Here is a 14,990-nt window from a genome sequence, read left to right as displayed (position 1 = left end):
TATTGTGATATCACTTCAGAAATATAACATAATTACATTAGTAAAAAACAAAAAAAAAAAGCCTCTGCTTTAAAGGCCTGAATGTAATTACTGGAAGATGAAGTCTGAGGCTTTTTTTTCATTTGCTCAGGTAATTCAGCTGTTCAGAATATATACCACATATTTTTCATAAACAAAGAGCCACCAAGTTTCTTTTATTTATTTCCCCTACCTATTACTGTATTAGAGTGAGACACATGTATTGTTTGGGCTCACATTTAAAGAATCAGAAAAACCAAGTAAATATTTTCCATGAAAGGAATGCAGGAGGCAGTGAAAAATGCTGATTTTATAATTAGATCCTTAAATGCTTTTTTTCTGTAGTCAGATGTACATGTTTGTATAACTATACATTAATTCAAAACGGAAGTTTCTTAGAAATAAGATGCACCTTACTCACTTGGTTAGATTTTTTAAGGAGCTTAGATACTTTGGAGTAAGTTTATGCTGAACATATAAAATCCCCTCTCTTTTTGTAGAAATTTGAAAATCATGTCATCATAGTGCCACATGAATGTGTATTTAATATTAACAAATAACAACTATTTCTATTTCTGTTCATTTAGTTCACCACAGGAGATTTCTCTTCCCTCAGCAGAGCTTGAGGCATCACCTGTTCATCTTGTTCAGTCAGTGGGCAGGACCTTTCAGTATTATGTTTACACCACTGGACCGTTACAGTGACAGAAATCACCAGATTACAAGATATCAGTATTGTGCATTAAAGGTACTAAGGTTTCACTATATAAAGCAGTAACAGCAGTTTTTTTCAGTGAAAATACAAGTTGTTGTGGAGTCTATTTCCTTTTACATGAAAGAAATTTGAATTGGCATACTTGATGCAAACTTGTATGCTCATATGTAAATGTACCATAGAATATGTAAATGTATCATAGAATGTAGCCCTGAATTTCATTTTTTTTCTTTGTTGACAGTCTTCAAGTCTAATTATTTTAAAAACCAGAGTGCATTTGGACATTTTACTTAGCTGTTCATTAATGGGTTAGCAGATTCAGCAAGGAGCTCTTAGGCTCTGAAATTTGGTGTAGTTCAGATGCAGTACCTGAGGATACTGAATCTGCACCAATGTACAACTCAGGAATGCCTCCCACGCTTGCCTGGAGACATGCTCAGCCATAATGTACTTCTGTGGCAAAACTAGTTGCAACTCCCCCGCATGAGTAAGCTGGGAAAGTAATAGTTTATGTACTTAAATAAGCTGCACCACTTGCTCTAAGACAGTTTTAATTTTTGCAGTAACATACTATTGAAACATCTGAGTGTATTTTAATTGTTTTTGCAACTTGGTTTGTGAATACTGAGTAAAATGACAAAATAGATCTTGAAGATAGTACTCTTCCCAAAATGCATTGAGCATGATCTGGAATCCACTAAAATCTGTAGCAAAATAATTATTGAATTCTACCAGTCAGTCAGCTGTTACTATTTTCACTATAGTTCCCTGCAAACAGAAGGCAAGTGGCAGTCCTGTTAGCCTGGACTGAAATAATTCTGAAAGGTTTGTTGTGCTACTTTTTGTGTGACTGAAGTTCCATGTGCTTCCAGGCCATGTCGGCTGTGCTCTGCTGTGGACCTGTGTTTGATAATGTTGGTCTTTCCCCCGATGGATATCTTTACAAATGGCTGGATAACATTCTGGCTTGTCAAGACTTACGTGTAAGTACTGACCAAAATGCCACACTGATGGGCAGTCACTCACTGTACTGAGTGAGTAAAGATTTTGTAAAGTGTTTTCTTTCTTCTTAAAGAACATGTAATGGGTTATTCTTGCCATTTTCTATTTCTGTGAAGATGGGCTTTGACTTTGTACCTACATAGTCATAGTTCTGTGTTTGTGGCTGACTGGACTGCCTCTTTGATTGAGGAGGAGTAGACTGGTGATTTATATCAAGTGGAAAGAGTGAGACAACAGTCTTTCCCTTTTGGTGTCATGCACTTTGTCCTGCTGTTCTCCCTAAAACTGTCATACCAACACACATAACTCTGCTAGGGAAAGGTAAATAGCAGAATGTAAATAAATGCATGTGATGCAGCTAGAGGAAAGAGGCTATGGGAATGGTAATTGATTAGGAAAAAAAAAAAAAAGGTTGAGCAATTTAAAGAAAGAATGAATAGCAGCAGAGAAAATCCTTCTGAAATTACATGGGATTTTGGAATGTTGGTAGGGACAGAGCTATATGCAAGTGATATGCAGTCTCTACAGGCAGTCACCTACACTTGGTGACAGAATGTTAATAGGCATTGGTCTTTGCTGTGCCAGCACTATCCTGTACTGAAAGAACAAGAAGTCCAAGCCTTCGTTGTGATGTGTTTGTAGCAGTGGTGGTACCAGGATTAAGGGACTCACAGTCTGTAGGGAGAGTTGTTAGATTGATTGATGTAGTTGGATTAAACATACTCATTTTCAATCTTGTAAAAGGTATTTTTCTTTGTCTGCCTTGCTTCTGTGTTAGTCAAAAGAAGGATAAATGTGAAAGGTTGTCGCTCTATGAAATTCACATGAAGTAGGAAATAAGTCAGTTAATTGATATAAAAGGAAGTTGCCCAAGAACACTTATCAAGTATATTAGATTTTCCAAAAATTCTGCTTTTTTTGTTGTTGTGCCCAATTTTGGAAAATTTATTTCATTTATGTAGTCTTTGTACATAGCATTTTTTCAAGTGATGAGTATTGAAACCTGAGCCACATTCCAACTCTGTTGTCCCTAAAATAAATCAATTACAAATGTTCTGATTTCTTCCTACATACTTGAATTTTCCATTTTCACCCTGTTTTGCCTGTGACACTCTGAGAATTTTAGAGAATGAACGTATCTGACCGCACCAATCATGTTTTGACATTTGCTCAGGTTCACCAGCTTGGCTGTGAAGTTGTAGTCCTGTTGCTAGAGCTGAATCCTGATCAAATCAATCTCTTCAACTGGGCAATAGATCGATGTTACACAGGATCATACCAGCTTGCCTCTGGGTGTTTCAAAGCCATTGCAACTGTGTGTGGAAGCAGGTATTAATTGGTTTAGTAATCTACACTTTCAAATGTAAAGAAAACTGGAGGTTCTGCTCACTGTATTGTTAGGAGCTGTTGGTTACATACATATATTCTCAAACAGTTTTTGGGACTGTATTGCTTGATTTTCATGATTCCGAAAACAAAGTGATGTGCTTGGTAGAAGATGTTCTTAGTATAGGTGTATTTGAAATCTGGGGAATTTTGATGCTATTTTGCTCAGAAAGATACAAACAAAACTACAACAGTTTTATTTGAATGTAGGTCATAAATCTGGTTTCAAGAGATTTGGCATGGTTTTTAATTTAATTTATAAAAGGAAAAATGTTTTCAATGTCAATAGCTTGAAAGTCATTATTTTGACTTGTCATTATCTTGAAAGTCCTGCTCTTTTTCTAAACTGGCTTTCATTTGATTTGTTTAGTTCCTTTTCTGTCAACTGGTATCATCATTACTGCTAATGCTGAGCAAGCACAAGCTACATGAGGAAATTAGTACAAATATTGCTTTTGTATAAGGCCTTCATAAAACTCTATCCCTTTTTTTATTTTCAAAGACAAAATTTATAGAGAAATTAGATAGTTCAACAAGTTGCATTTTATTAAAATAAATGTGAAAATTTACTCTTCAAAAACATAATTTAGCAAGATGTCTGATCAGTATAGAGAAATACTCAGTAGAGAAATAATTGGGATTGGAAAATCAAAATAAGTCACAAATTTCATCATTTTCCTGCAAAAAGGTTTTGTTCTCGCAGGAACAACTAAACTAGAGGCTGCATTACATGGAGGTTTTTAGAAATATGAATGGAATTTGGTGTTTGCAAATTCAGTGATATTAACAGCGTTTTTATTTTGATGAACACAGAAACATTGCAGTTTCAGTCAGCCTTTTTTCCTCAAATTGTGTTACCTGTGCCACTGTGATCTAAAAATTATTCTTTTCCATTCTTACAGTAAAAATTGAGAGTATTATCTTTGTGATTTATTTTGAATGGAAAGTCCTCTTTCTAACAAGCTGGGAATTTTTATTAATATTTGAAAGCTGTTAATAGTTTTTCTTCTATCATCTATCAAAATGTATCAGGAAACCACTGCTTAAACTGCCTGTAATATGAGCAGCAATAGATGGTGTCCATCCAACTTTCTACAAAGCCACTTCCCTTCATTTCTTTTCTTTTTGTATTTTTTTTAAGCAGTGGAAGGGCAAAGAGCTTGGCTTGCAGTCAGTATATGGAATGACCAAGAATGTCCCATGCCACACATGTATCTGCCATATTAAAAAGTCCAAATAGGCTTCCTGCAGCCATCCAGGAGCACTGTAGCTGACATCTAGGGTGATAAATGGATGGTTCACAATTCACTCAGTGCATTTACAAATCATCAGGAGAAAACAGAAACCTATTTAGTGCAAATCCAAATATTGAGATGTGGGATTTACTCCTCTAACAATATTGTCATTAAGTTAACACTTTGATATGTTTAACCTTAAAATTGACATTGACTTTATAGACAGCAGACTTTGTGAAGCAGTTCTTAGTGTTTACTCTTTGAAAGCAAAAAATTTTCAGAGAATTGTCTAATACCTCGGAATGTTCATATCAGAGATAGTGTCCTTTTTCCAAAGGGACTATTTTAATTGCATCTTGGCTTAAGAAATTCTTTATCCCTGGAAATTTTCATGCTCCCCATTTTCTTTCATGGGTGTCAGGCTGTCCTGTAAACAGTTTATGCTATAAATTAAAATGAATCGACAGTCATAGACACAGGTATTCCATTTCTCATTGTGAGTAATTCAGTGCATTCCTAAGCATTGGTCCAAGGTAATTATAAATAATCCTTTCTTTCTTCCCATTCACCAGATGGTCCTTTGATCATGCAGTGTGTATTCATAAGAGCTCCCTTTCCCATATTCTGATGGTAAAAGAGGAAAAAGAAAGATGACATTCTCTTTAGACCATATTACAGAGTAAATCAGAGTGAATATATTCTGCATTCCTCACCAGCATTCACAAAAATGTTCTGTTTATTCTTCTAGGAACTATCCTTTTGATATCGTGACACTTTTAAATTTGGTGCTGTTCAAGGCATCTGACACCAACAGAGAGATTTATGAAATTTCCATGCAACTTATGCAGGCATGTATCAGCTAATTTTTTCCTCCTGCCCTTGGAGACTTTTTTGCTGAACTTCTTATGAAGTACTGTTATTTGTACATTAGTTTTGTTTTGTAAAGAAACAATCAGTTTTGTCTTGGCTATAAAAACTTACAAGAATATTTATGTAAAAATGAATGTTATCGTGTCTTTCATATTTGGAGCATATACTCTGAAACATATAGAGCTTTCTCTGATAGCTAAACTTCAAATGCTGATATTTCCTGATTTAATAAATTTTTATTGTCACATTCCTTCTTTTTTTTTCCTTGTGTCTTTTATAGATCCTTGAATCAAAGCTTTTTGTTTACTCAAAAAAGGTAGCTGAGCAAAGACCAGGCAGTATCTTGTATGGGACACACGGTCCATTGCCACCTCTTTATAGTGTCTCACTTGCCCTTCTTTCGTATGAACTCGCAAGGATGTATCCTGAACTTACCCTTCCACTTTTTTCAGGTACCTGTATTTATTTGACTTATTATCTCCTTTACATTTTTTACAAATGCTAGACTGCTACCATTTTGAACCACAGTTCTGTTTATAAATTTAGCTTGACCTGTTTTTATTCTGGTTCGGGTCAAATCAGATTTAGGAATCCAATATATATTTCCTAGAGGTACTCACACAAAGTACAGAAACCCTCTTTGGGGACTGTGTGCCACTTATGTGACCTTGGGGTAACTTTGAATTTACAAGTGTCCTGAGTGAGTTAAAATGACATTGGCAGACTCTACTATGATGGGTTCTCATGTGATTCTTCTTACACATGGATTTACAAAGATCATCATTGTGAGGATGTATTTCTTCATTTTATCTAAACATGACTTTAACTTTGGGCAGATTGATTGCCTGTGTCCAGTTCTACCAATGATTCAAATTGCTCTGAGTGATCTCTACCTTTTGTTATTTGCCACATCTGCATGTCTCAGCACTTTTTTTTAATTTTACCAGAAATATATTTTTTTTTCAAAATTACTAGAAAAATGTTAAAGAATGAAACCTGCAGGAACACCAATCGGAATTGAGGCCATTCCTGGGAACAATGATGTTTTGAGACATATCTATCTGGTTTAATCAATCTTATGTGTTGCTCTAGTTTTTAAATAGCAGAATGCAAATGTCTGTAATCATGGGAATTTTTACTGGCTCTTAAAATCCCTTTATGTTGTTTTTACTCAGTCTGTAGGGGCTGGAGGAAGGGTAAAGGAACAATACATCACCCTTACATTTCTCAGTGCCCAAGATACCATGAGTTATAAATAACTGGTGTAGGGAAATTCTGATGGCTCATTTGTCATTAAGCAAACGCTGTTCATTATCTCTGTTGTTGTCTACTCATGTTGCTGTAATGACTGTGTCATTTTAAAAAAATCTCAGATATACCAGATATTACAGTCCAAGTGAGACATCCTTTCTATACATCTAGAATCATATGGAGGAGAGAACAGTGTGTCTTCACAATTTTTAAAAACCAGGGAGTGAGTAAAAAAAGGAAATGTTTGCTGTACTGATTTTACAGAAGAGTTCTGGTACAGAGAGATAATGTGGTTCACTTTGGCAGGAAGCTGTATTTCTTATCCCAGATTTTCCAAATCCCTTTGCCTTACAGTGCCAGGGGTTTTGTTTTTTTGGTTTTTTTTTTTGTAAACTATATAAAGTGCTGTGTGCAAGCATTCCTGAACTAACAGCCAGCTATGAATTTCATAGACATTCCCACAGGAAGTAGGATCCCAATATATGCAAGATTTTTTTTGGTAAACTCAGTATAATAAGTGCCTTAGTATAGCTCAGAAACCTGGAGGCCAGTGAGGCAGTTGTAATCCGCAGAACAGTTCTGTATATTCTCCAGAAGCTCTTGGAATTCTAGAGTAACCACCAGTAACTGAATGATCCTTTTTCCTCTTTACTGACATCCACCTTATTTACTATGCACCATGGCACAGTAACAAGGGTTGACTTTCTGTTTCTAAGCCCAGACTGAGTTAGTTATTTTAGACAGAAGATATGACCAATTGCTTGCTATTATGGAAGTAATTCCATGTTTCTCTTCAGTAAATTCAAGAACATGTTTTTAATGCTTGTAGTGTGCAAAGTAAAAACCATCAGGTAGTTTAACAAATGTCAGAAATGTGATTTAAACAGTGTATTTAGGGTTTAGATCATATATTAATATGCTGTCCTTTTCAACTCTTACTGTTTTAGAGGTAAGCCAGCGATTTCCAACAACACATCCAAATGGAAGACAGATCATGCTTACCTATCTGCTACCATGGCTTCATAATATTGAACTGGTAGACAACAGACTGCTCCTCCCTGGCTCAAGCCCTACCACTCCAGAAGATGAACTGAAGGACAAGGAGGGGGAAATAGCAGTCACAAGTGGACTAAAAGGCAATGGCTGGGGCTCACCTGAGGCCACCTCCCTGGTTCTTAATAATCTCATGTATATGACAGCCAAGGTAAAAAAAAAATCAAACAAAGAAACTAACCTGTAAAACTTTTGTTTCTTCCCTCCAGTACCAGAAATTTTACACTGGAACAGTCTGTACCAATCAAATAAAACCCGCTTAATTTTAGGAATACTTTCTAAATTTACAGTCCTCAAGAATTTATGTTCTCTTATGATTTAAGTCCTTCTATGGATCAGAACTAAATAGTTTTAAATATACTTAATGCTCTGAAATCTGTCAGGTAGCTATTTAAAATACTGCTTTGTAACTTTTTACAGCATTTCACTGGGGGGTTTTTTGCGTGAGAAAATGTTCTAAAAGAACATGCTTTGGTTTGGAAGTCTGCAGATTTCAAGGAATGTATGCCTATGATTCTTTGCAGTATGGAGATGAAATTCCTGGACCAGAGATGGAAAATGTCTGGAATGCTTTGGCCAACAATGAAAAATGGAGTAACAACCTTAGGATAACTCTGCAGTTCCTCATTAGTTTGTGTGGTGTTAGCAGTGATACCATCCTTTTACCCTACGTAAGTCTTTGCACTTTATTTTATTTACTGCTGATTACACAGGTTGTAGTGAAAGAAAGGGCTATTACCTGCAGAAAATTAATTTCAGTATCAAAAACAAGCAATGCCAACAACATACTCCCCAACACACTGTACAAAATTAAATAGCAGGGACAAAAGTGCCAGGAAACTGAAATTTAAAAAAAAGAAATGGAGTAGTTCGAATCTTGGCCTGCAGCAGCAGAGCACACCCCATGCAAGTGAGAGGTGGGTTTCTCTCAAGAAAAGAGAAACCTTGCATGTCTGTGAATGGGGACAGTAACAGAGACTGGCCTTAAATTGCCATAAAATGCTACATCCTTTTCTTTAGCAGACTAGAGCTTTCTGTGGGACATCTCAAGAGACAGAAGATAGTTAACCTTTATAAGCTTACTATATCAGCTTCTGCCTCTGCATGACTGTCATAAATTATCTAACAGTTGCTGCAATGTGCAACTCAAACTGTGCTGGATATTGTTATTATTCAAGTTAAAATAAAATCAGGGCTGTCTGAGAAAAACAGGCTACTTCCATTCCCATGTTCCTTATTGCTCAGTTGCTGAGTGAAACAGAATCTAAATTTAGTGAATTTTCCAGCCAAATTACAATATGGTTTTATTAATAGTTAGCCTCTTTCCATTTATTTCCCTGAAATAAATCTGAAATTTATCTAAAAAGCCTCATAAACACACTTCATTTACAGATGCTGAAATAACAGTTAGCCCAAAGTGTTTATAGTGACTGCTATGCATACTAGAATAAAGAAAATAAAGAAGCCTGTAAAAGTCCTCAAAATGTTGTTGTTGTATCATAGGCATAACATTTGTTTCCTTTCATTTGTAGGGTTTACTGTTCTATATTCTCAAATCAATGTATATATATGCCTAGCTAGTCAAAAGTAGAAAAATTTGAAAGTGGAATTGGTGTAAGAAAAAGCTCAGTGTTTATATGAGAGGAAAACAAAGGGGTTGATCTGAAATGAAATCTTTCCCTCAATTGTTACAGAGGCTTTCCATTCAGTGTTGACCATGCTTTCAGCAGGAGGTTAGATGAGGGACTTCCCAGCTTCTTTCCAACCTGCCTCATCCTACAGTCTATGACAGATTTGGGATTAAGGTGGTCTCCATCTATGTTGGCAGAGAACAAGTGGAAATCACCTGCTAGAGATAAAACAGAAATTGAGGGCTGTTTTGCCCTCATTTCTGACAGCTTACAAAAGGAACAGGGGCAGTTTTCTGAGAGGAAGGAGTAGTAGGTCTTTGCTGACTCCAAACGTAGCCTGACTGGAAAAGGCTGATAACCTGATAACCCTGTCACCTCTTGCCCAGGAGCCCCTCACATACCTTATCCCCCATCCAGATACTTGCCAAGCCAAAGCTTTCAGCACCTCCTTTTTCCATAACTGTTGCCATGCCACAGCTCTGAGCAGCTTTTCCTCAAACCCCCTCCATTCAGTGCACTTCTTTCCTCAAATTCTTTTTTTTTTGCCTCAAAGCCTTGGCTTTCTCAGTCCTGTCCTCCTCCAGGACAGTACAGTCCTCTTACTTCACAAAGAGAGCAGTCTGTTCTGACATCTCCAGCTTCATCTGCTCAACATCTCCTATTTTGCCTGTGGCACTTTTCTGGTCTCCCACCCAGCTTCTCGTGGCTGGTGGCAGCAGCAGCTGACAAGGCTCCCCTGTGTTTTACCACCCAGTTAGTCTGTGTTCTGTAATGTTGAGTTAAAAGTCTGATTCTGAGATTTTGCAAAATCTGAAAAAGTTTTTAGCTTCTGTAGGAAGCCTGACTGTGCTTATGAGTCACTCCTTTGCTGATAGCTTTGTCTGGAGTAGGAAAATACACTGGTCTTATCACATGCATCTGCTCAGTGTTTTGCTAATGCCCTGGAGTTTAGAGATAAGAAATCCTGCCTAACTCTGCTAACTACACAAGACTGCTGATACCATAAACATGTGTCTTCCATTATTATGTAGATAACAGATACACATTAGCAAATAAAGATCATTTGGACAGTTTATCAGCAGTGTTCCAGGTCACCTGGGCTTAAAAGAGCACAGAGCTGCAAAATTGCCAGTTTACCCATCTCCTTTAGGACCCTCCTGTGCCCCGAGGCAGTCACCAGCTGCTTTGTGCCTTCAGCCATCTGTTCTCCCTGTGTCCGGTCCAAGCCAAAAGCATGCCTGACTCACATTTTTAATTTTTTTTTTTATCATCTAAATTAATTGCTTTGTCTCTTATGTTTCCTTTAAGCATTTTTTCCCAGTGCCCCAGTACAAATTGCTGAGCTGTCCATTCTTTCACATTATGTAGTGAAAGATTTCTTAGAGTATTTACAGTTCAGAAACCTCTTCAGCAAAAACTCGTGTTGGGAAACTGACCCCTGCAGTGGTGAGAGAAGCTGAAAGTGGCACTGTGAGCCCAACCAGAAATGAGCCTCAGGAAGGAGATGGATTTGTCTCTGGAAAGTCCCTGGGAAATTTTTAGCACAGTAGAGTAAAAGACACTTTGCATATGTGCATTTTCTCAAAGGAAAAGAAAATAAAAGGAAAGAGAAGCAGTAAGGAAGTTATTTTAATGGAAGTATTTAAGAGTATAAGAGCAGCAATATTTGGTGAGGCCAATGGGCTGTTCAGTCTAATATATTAGCTCCCCTATATGAACTTGTTTAGGGACATGTTTAAAAACAAGCAGGCAAGCACAGAGAGATATTCCCCATATGGTCTCCCAGCTCCACCAGTTTATGAATCAAGTGGTTTTGAGCTGGAGAGAGTCTCTGCCTTTAATAGTGATCTGGGTTTTTTCCCTCCAGAATACAGCTGAATTTGGTCTCAGTATTTCAAGAGTCCTCATTGCTGCAGTGCGGGTTTGAGATCTCATTAAAAGATTTATAGAAATTTCCAGAGTGTTTATAAATGGTACTCACAGATTTTTTCAAATCAGGGTACATGAAGTCTGTATACAAAATTGCTCTGCCTTACTTCCATTAGCTATTACTTTGCTTACAGATATGAGTAGCAACTCAAAGCCTGGCTTACTCTTGGTGGCCACAGCCACAGTTTTGTAGATGTGCATGTTACATAGTTATATACATAAACAATTCATTGTGAATGGTAAGTAAAAACTTTGAAGTAATTAAATCATAGAGTCAGTCTGCTGGGGAAATGATCTTGATGTCAAAGTGAGAAGTTTTATTTCTGTATGAACTGTATGTGGTTGTGGTGTCTGTCCAGGAACAGCACTTGCATTTGAGATAATTTCAGTACTGCAGTGTAACACTCATTGATTCCTTTGGAAATTCACTTTGGTCAGAGTTTAACAACTGTTACTTTCTTCAACAGATAAAGAAGGTTGCAATATATCTGTGTCGCAATAACACTATTCAGACAATGGAAGAACTCCTTTTTGAGCTGCAGCAAACAGACCCAGTGAACCCCATCGTCCAACATTGTGATAATCCTCCATTTTACCGTTTTGCTGCCAGCAACAAAGCCTCAGCTGCAGCTTCTGGTATGACCTGAATGTGTTTTCTTTATGCTCTCCTGCTCTTTTGAGTCTTCATCTCTTTGCAAAAAACAATCTCTTACTTTTGCATCCCTTCAGACCTGTGCACATAAAATACAAGTATCAGGGCCTTGTTACATGTCTAAATTACAGTTCTTTTTCATTCCTAATGATGTATATGCTTTGTTAACATATGCTTAATTATCTTAACTATTTTAATAGCATATTACTAATACTTGATGCTGTTCAGAATTCTGCCACTTTTCAGAAAACTCCACTTTCTAGTAGCTGTTTTACTCAGAACAAGAAATCGTCACTGATGCAGTGAGCACAGCAGATGTATCAAGCAGAGTTTCCTGAAAACTGAGAGCCTTAAGGGTGTGGCAGTTCTGCTTTGAAAGGCCTTTTCCAAGCTGCAGTAGTCAAATATACTTAAGAACCAACCCCACATTTTACCTTGTAAATGTTTTGCCTGATCCTTGAAAAATAATAGACTGTGTCTTGAGCATGAGCTTAATGTAAGGAGTAGAAGATCATCATTCTGTTCATCTACTTCTCAAAGCATGTGAACTTAACACCATCTAGCCATGGAAGCAGGTCCTGTCTGTAGGAGTAACAGTGTTCATTCTTTCATGTGTGCAAGTACTTGCAGGATGGTCACTTTGACTGTAGCTGCTAAAATCCCCTGTGAGTTATAGGCTTTTATTGCTTTGCAGGCACTGTCTGCTGCATCTAACAGGTGTTCTTATTCACATCTCATTTACAGGAACCACCTCCAGCAGTAACACTGTTGTAGCTGGCCAAGATAGTTTTCCTGATGCAGAGGAGAACAGAGTGGTGAAAGAGAATGATGAAAGGTTTGTGGCTTGGGTTTTTTCCCTCCAAAATGTATGTGTTTTCCTAGGCTGAGGGTGAGATGTTGAAAAAAGTTCTGCATTGTTCTGTGAGGAGTTCTGGTGCTCTGATTGAGCCTAAGTGGCATTATTGCAGTATGCATAATTTTTTTTTTTTTTAGCTATTCTCATGATTCTAGTTCCTGACTCTTGTTAAATGGTAAAGGAAGAACTGTTAAATCTACATTCAGTGAATTGTGCTAAGGAGTTCATGATTTTGTAGGAATTATCCTACTAAAATCTTTATGAAAAATCAGATTTGATCACACCATTTGATTTCATGGACAGTGAGTAAAATTTACTTTGCAGATTTATATAATTGATTTTGAGGACACCTTTGTCTAGGTGAAGTGTTTTATAGAAGACAGCTATGGAAAATAACTTGCTTATAAATTATAAATTCAGTTTAGACTTCTGCTACTTACGGTACATACTGACAAATGAGTAAATGCAAAGCTTAAGGGCCATCAGATCCTAGACCACAGACATATAGATTGTTTCTCTCACAAAAACACTCTTAGTTTTGCAAGAGAACTTTGGACAATTTATAATAGCATTTGTCAGTTAGTGTATTAGTATTTCATTAGTCACTGATAGTCACCAGTATCACTTCAGTAGTCCAACACTCCTTCCCTAAGGAAAGAGGTAATGATGTCAGCAAACCTTTCTGTACTTCAAAACTTTTTAATTACTTGCTCTCTCCCATTACAAACTAGAGTAGCATTTTTTCAGGTTAGGTAGATGTGTCTGCTAATTTAAATGTAAGTAGAAAATGGCACTCAATGCTGAGTTTCAAATTGATAGTAAAACAGATTTGACTCTAAGTGGTTTTTTTTAACATTTGCACTAGAAATGTATTTAAAAGGATAATAAAACCATTTTTTCCTCTGAATTTTTTATTATTTTTTACATGAATGTTTATGGCTGCATAGCTTTAAGATAAATTTTTATTCAGTTGATTTACAGCCAAGTTGAGCAAATGTCTCTTATAGTAGTTCAAGTCAGGATTTCTTATCTTATTTAAGTTTTAAATGTGACTCCAAAAAGGTTTTTAGAATGCAGATCTGCCAGAGACTTTATGATAAAAATGAAAGGAAAACTACAAAGTTCTGATACTGGTATTCAGGATCCTGCTGAAAGACACCTCAGAAGAAAATGGAAAATAATTTGCCTGAACTCATTGCTGGCATTTATATTACTGAAGCTGGCTGTAAGTTGCATCTGCACTTCAAAACCAGTGTGTCAATCTTAGAATGTCCATTAATATGGACTTCATATGCCAAGACATATGAAATAATGAGGGTCATAGATAGAAAACCACGTATTGGAGGGCTGACAATGCATTTTTGTCAACTGCACAAGGAATTTATTGCATGCTTATAAGATACATGCTTTGGAAACAATGTAGTATGTTGATGTATAGTGAAATACCCTGCACTAAGGTGTGTGAACATTAGTAAGAAATTGAATTGAATTTTGTCTAGAAAATCTTCAGTCTTGTCTTGTTTGATCCGTGGTTATTTGTAATTAGTTTTCTGCTGGAATGGTGATATTTTTAGATCATCACTAGTGTGTGAGCTGTCAGTATGGCTCCTCTGATTCCACTTCAGGCCTGATTACCCTGGGAACACAAGGTGGAGGAAGTCGAAGGAGATCACCAGGAAAAGTCAGCTTAGCATGAATCTAAGATTTGAGGACAGCTGTGAGCAGTTTGCTGTGGCTCTCATGTCCCTTCACTTTTCTGTCAGGTCTGCTCTGGCATTTGCTGGATTCTCCTCTTGAAGGGTGATCTGCTGTGGTTTTCCCTGCTTGGTACCTGTGCAGGCTTGGCTTTGGACTTTCCAGTCAGTCACAGAATCACAAAATATTCTGAGCTGGATGTGACCCACAAGGATCATGGAGTCCAACTCTGAAGTGAATGGTCCATATGGGGATTGAACCCACAACCTTGGCATTTTTAGCACCATGCTAAAAAAAAAATCACACATTTGTAGCATGGGAGTTTTCTTTTGCTAAATTTTAAAGGCTCGTGACTCAGGAGCACACTGTTAGACTTCTCAGAAACTGGCTGCAAAAATGTTTTGTGGAAAGAATCAGCATTACATTCATTTGCTGTCTACTCCTGTGTAAAAGTGAATGCTTAAGGAAATGCCTTTTTTTTTTTTCCGTAAACATAAAGTCCAGATGTTTCATGTCACTCTGTGTTTTTAATGAAGATTTTTTTCTTGTATTTGAAGGTTCAGTAATGTCATCAGAGCACATACCCGACTAGAATCGAGGTACAGTAATAGCTCTGGAGGATCTTATGATGATGACAAAAGTAAGTTATATTCTATTTGATGAAATTTCTAGTGTTTTGGTTGGAGAGGAGAACATT

At 36.9% G+C, this 14,990-nt stretch overlaps 1 protein-coding gene across 7 annotated transcripts in view; it reads left to right on the top strand.

Moving 5' to 3' along the window:
* FRY (FRY microtubule binding protein) overlaps window positions 1-14,990 on the top strand; it is a 223,782-nt gene that overhangs the window by 153,022 nt on the left and 55,770 nt on the right. For all 7 annotated transcript variants that reach the window (XM_071433956.1, XM_071433957.1, XM_071433955.1 and 4 more), the window contains 10 exons: window positions 606-766; window positions 1,606-1,716; window positions 2,910-3,064; window positions 5,105-5,204; window positions 5,507-5,678; window positions 7,425-7,681; window positions 8,055-8,201; window positions 11,558-11,726; window positions 12,487-12,577; window positions 14,851-14,933. In XM_071433956.1, coding sequence (XP_071290057.1) covers window positions 606-766; window positions 1,606-1,716; window positions 2,910-3,064; window positions 5,105-5,204; window positions 5,507-5,678; window positions 7,425-7,681; window positions 8,055-8,201; window positions 11,558-11,726; window positions 12,487-12,577; window positions 14,851-14,933 — 1,446 coding nt within the window. The remainder of the gene's footprint in view (window positions 1-605; window positions 767-1,605; window positions 1,717-2,909; window positions 3,065-5,104; window positions 5,205-5,506; window positions 5,679-7,424; window positions 7,682-8,054; window positions 8,202-11,557; window positions 11,727-12,486; window positions 12,578-14,850; window positions 14,934-14,990) is intronic.

Source organism: Agelaius tricolor, unplaced genomic scaffold, assembly GCF_023055355.1.
Source record: "Agelaius tricolor isolate 1412-34295 unplaced genomic scaffold, bAgeTri1.0.p SCAF_9, whole genome shotgun sequence".
NCBI lineage: Eukaryota > Metazoa > Chordata > Aves > Passeriformes > Icteridae > Agelaius > Agelaius tricolor.
The sequence above is the reverse complement of the archived record's forward strand: the minus strand, read 5'-3'. Positions and strand labels throughout refer to the sequence as shown.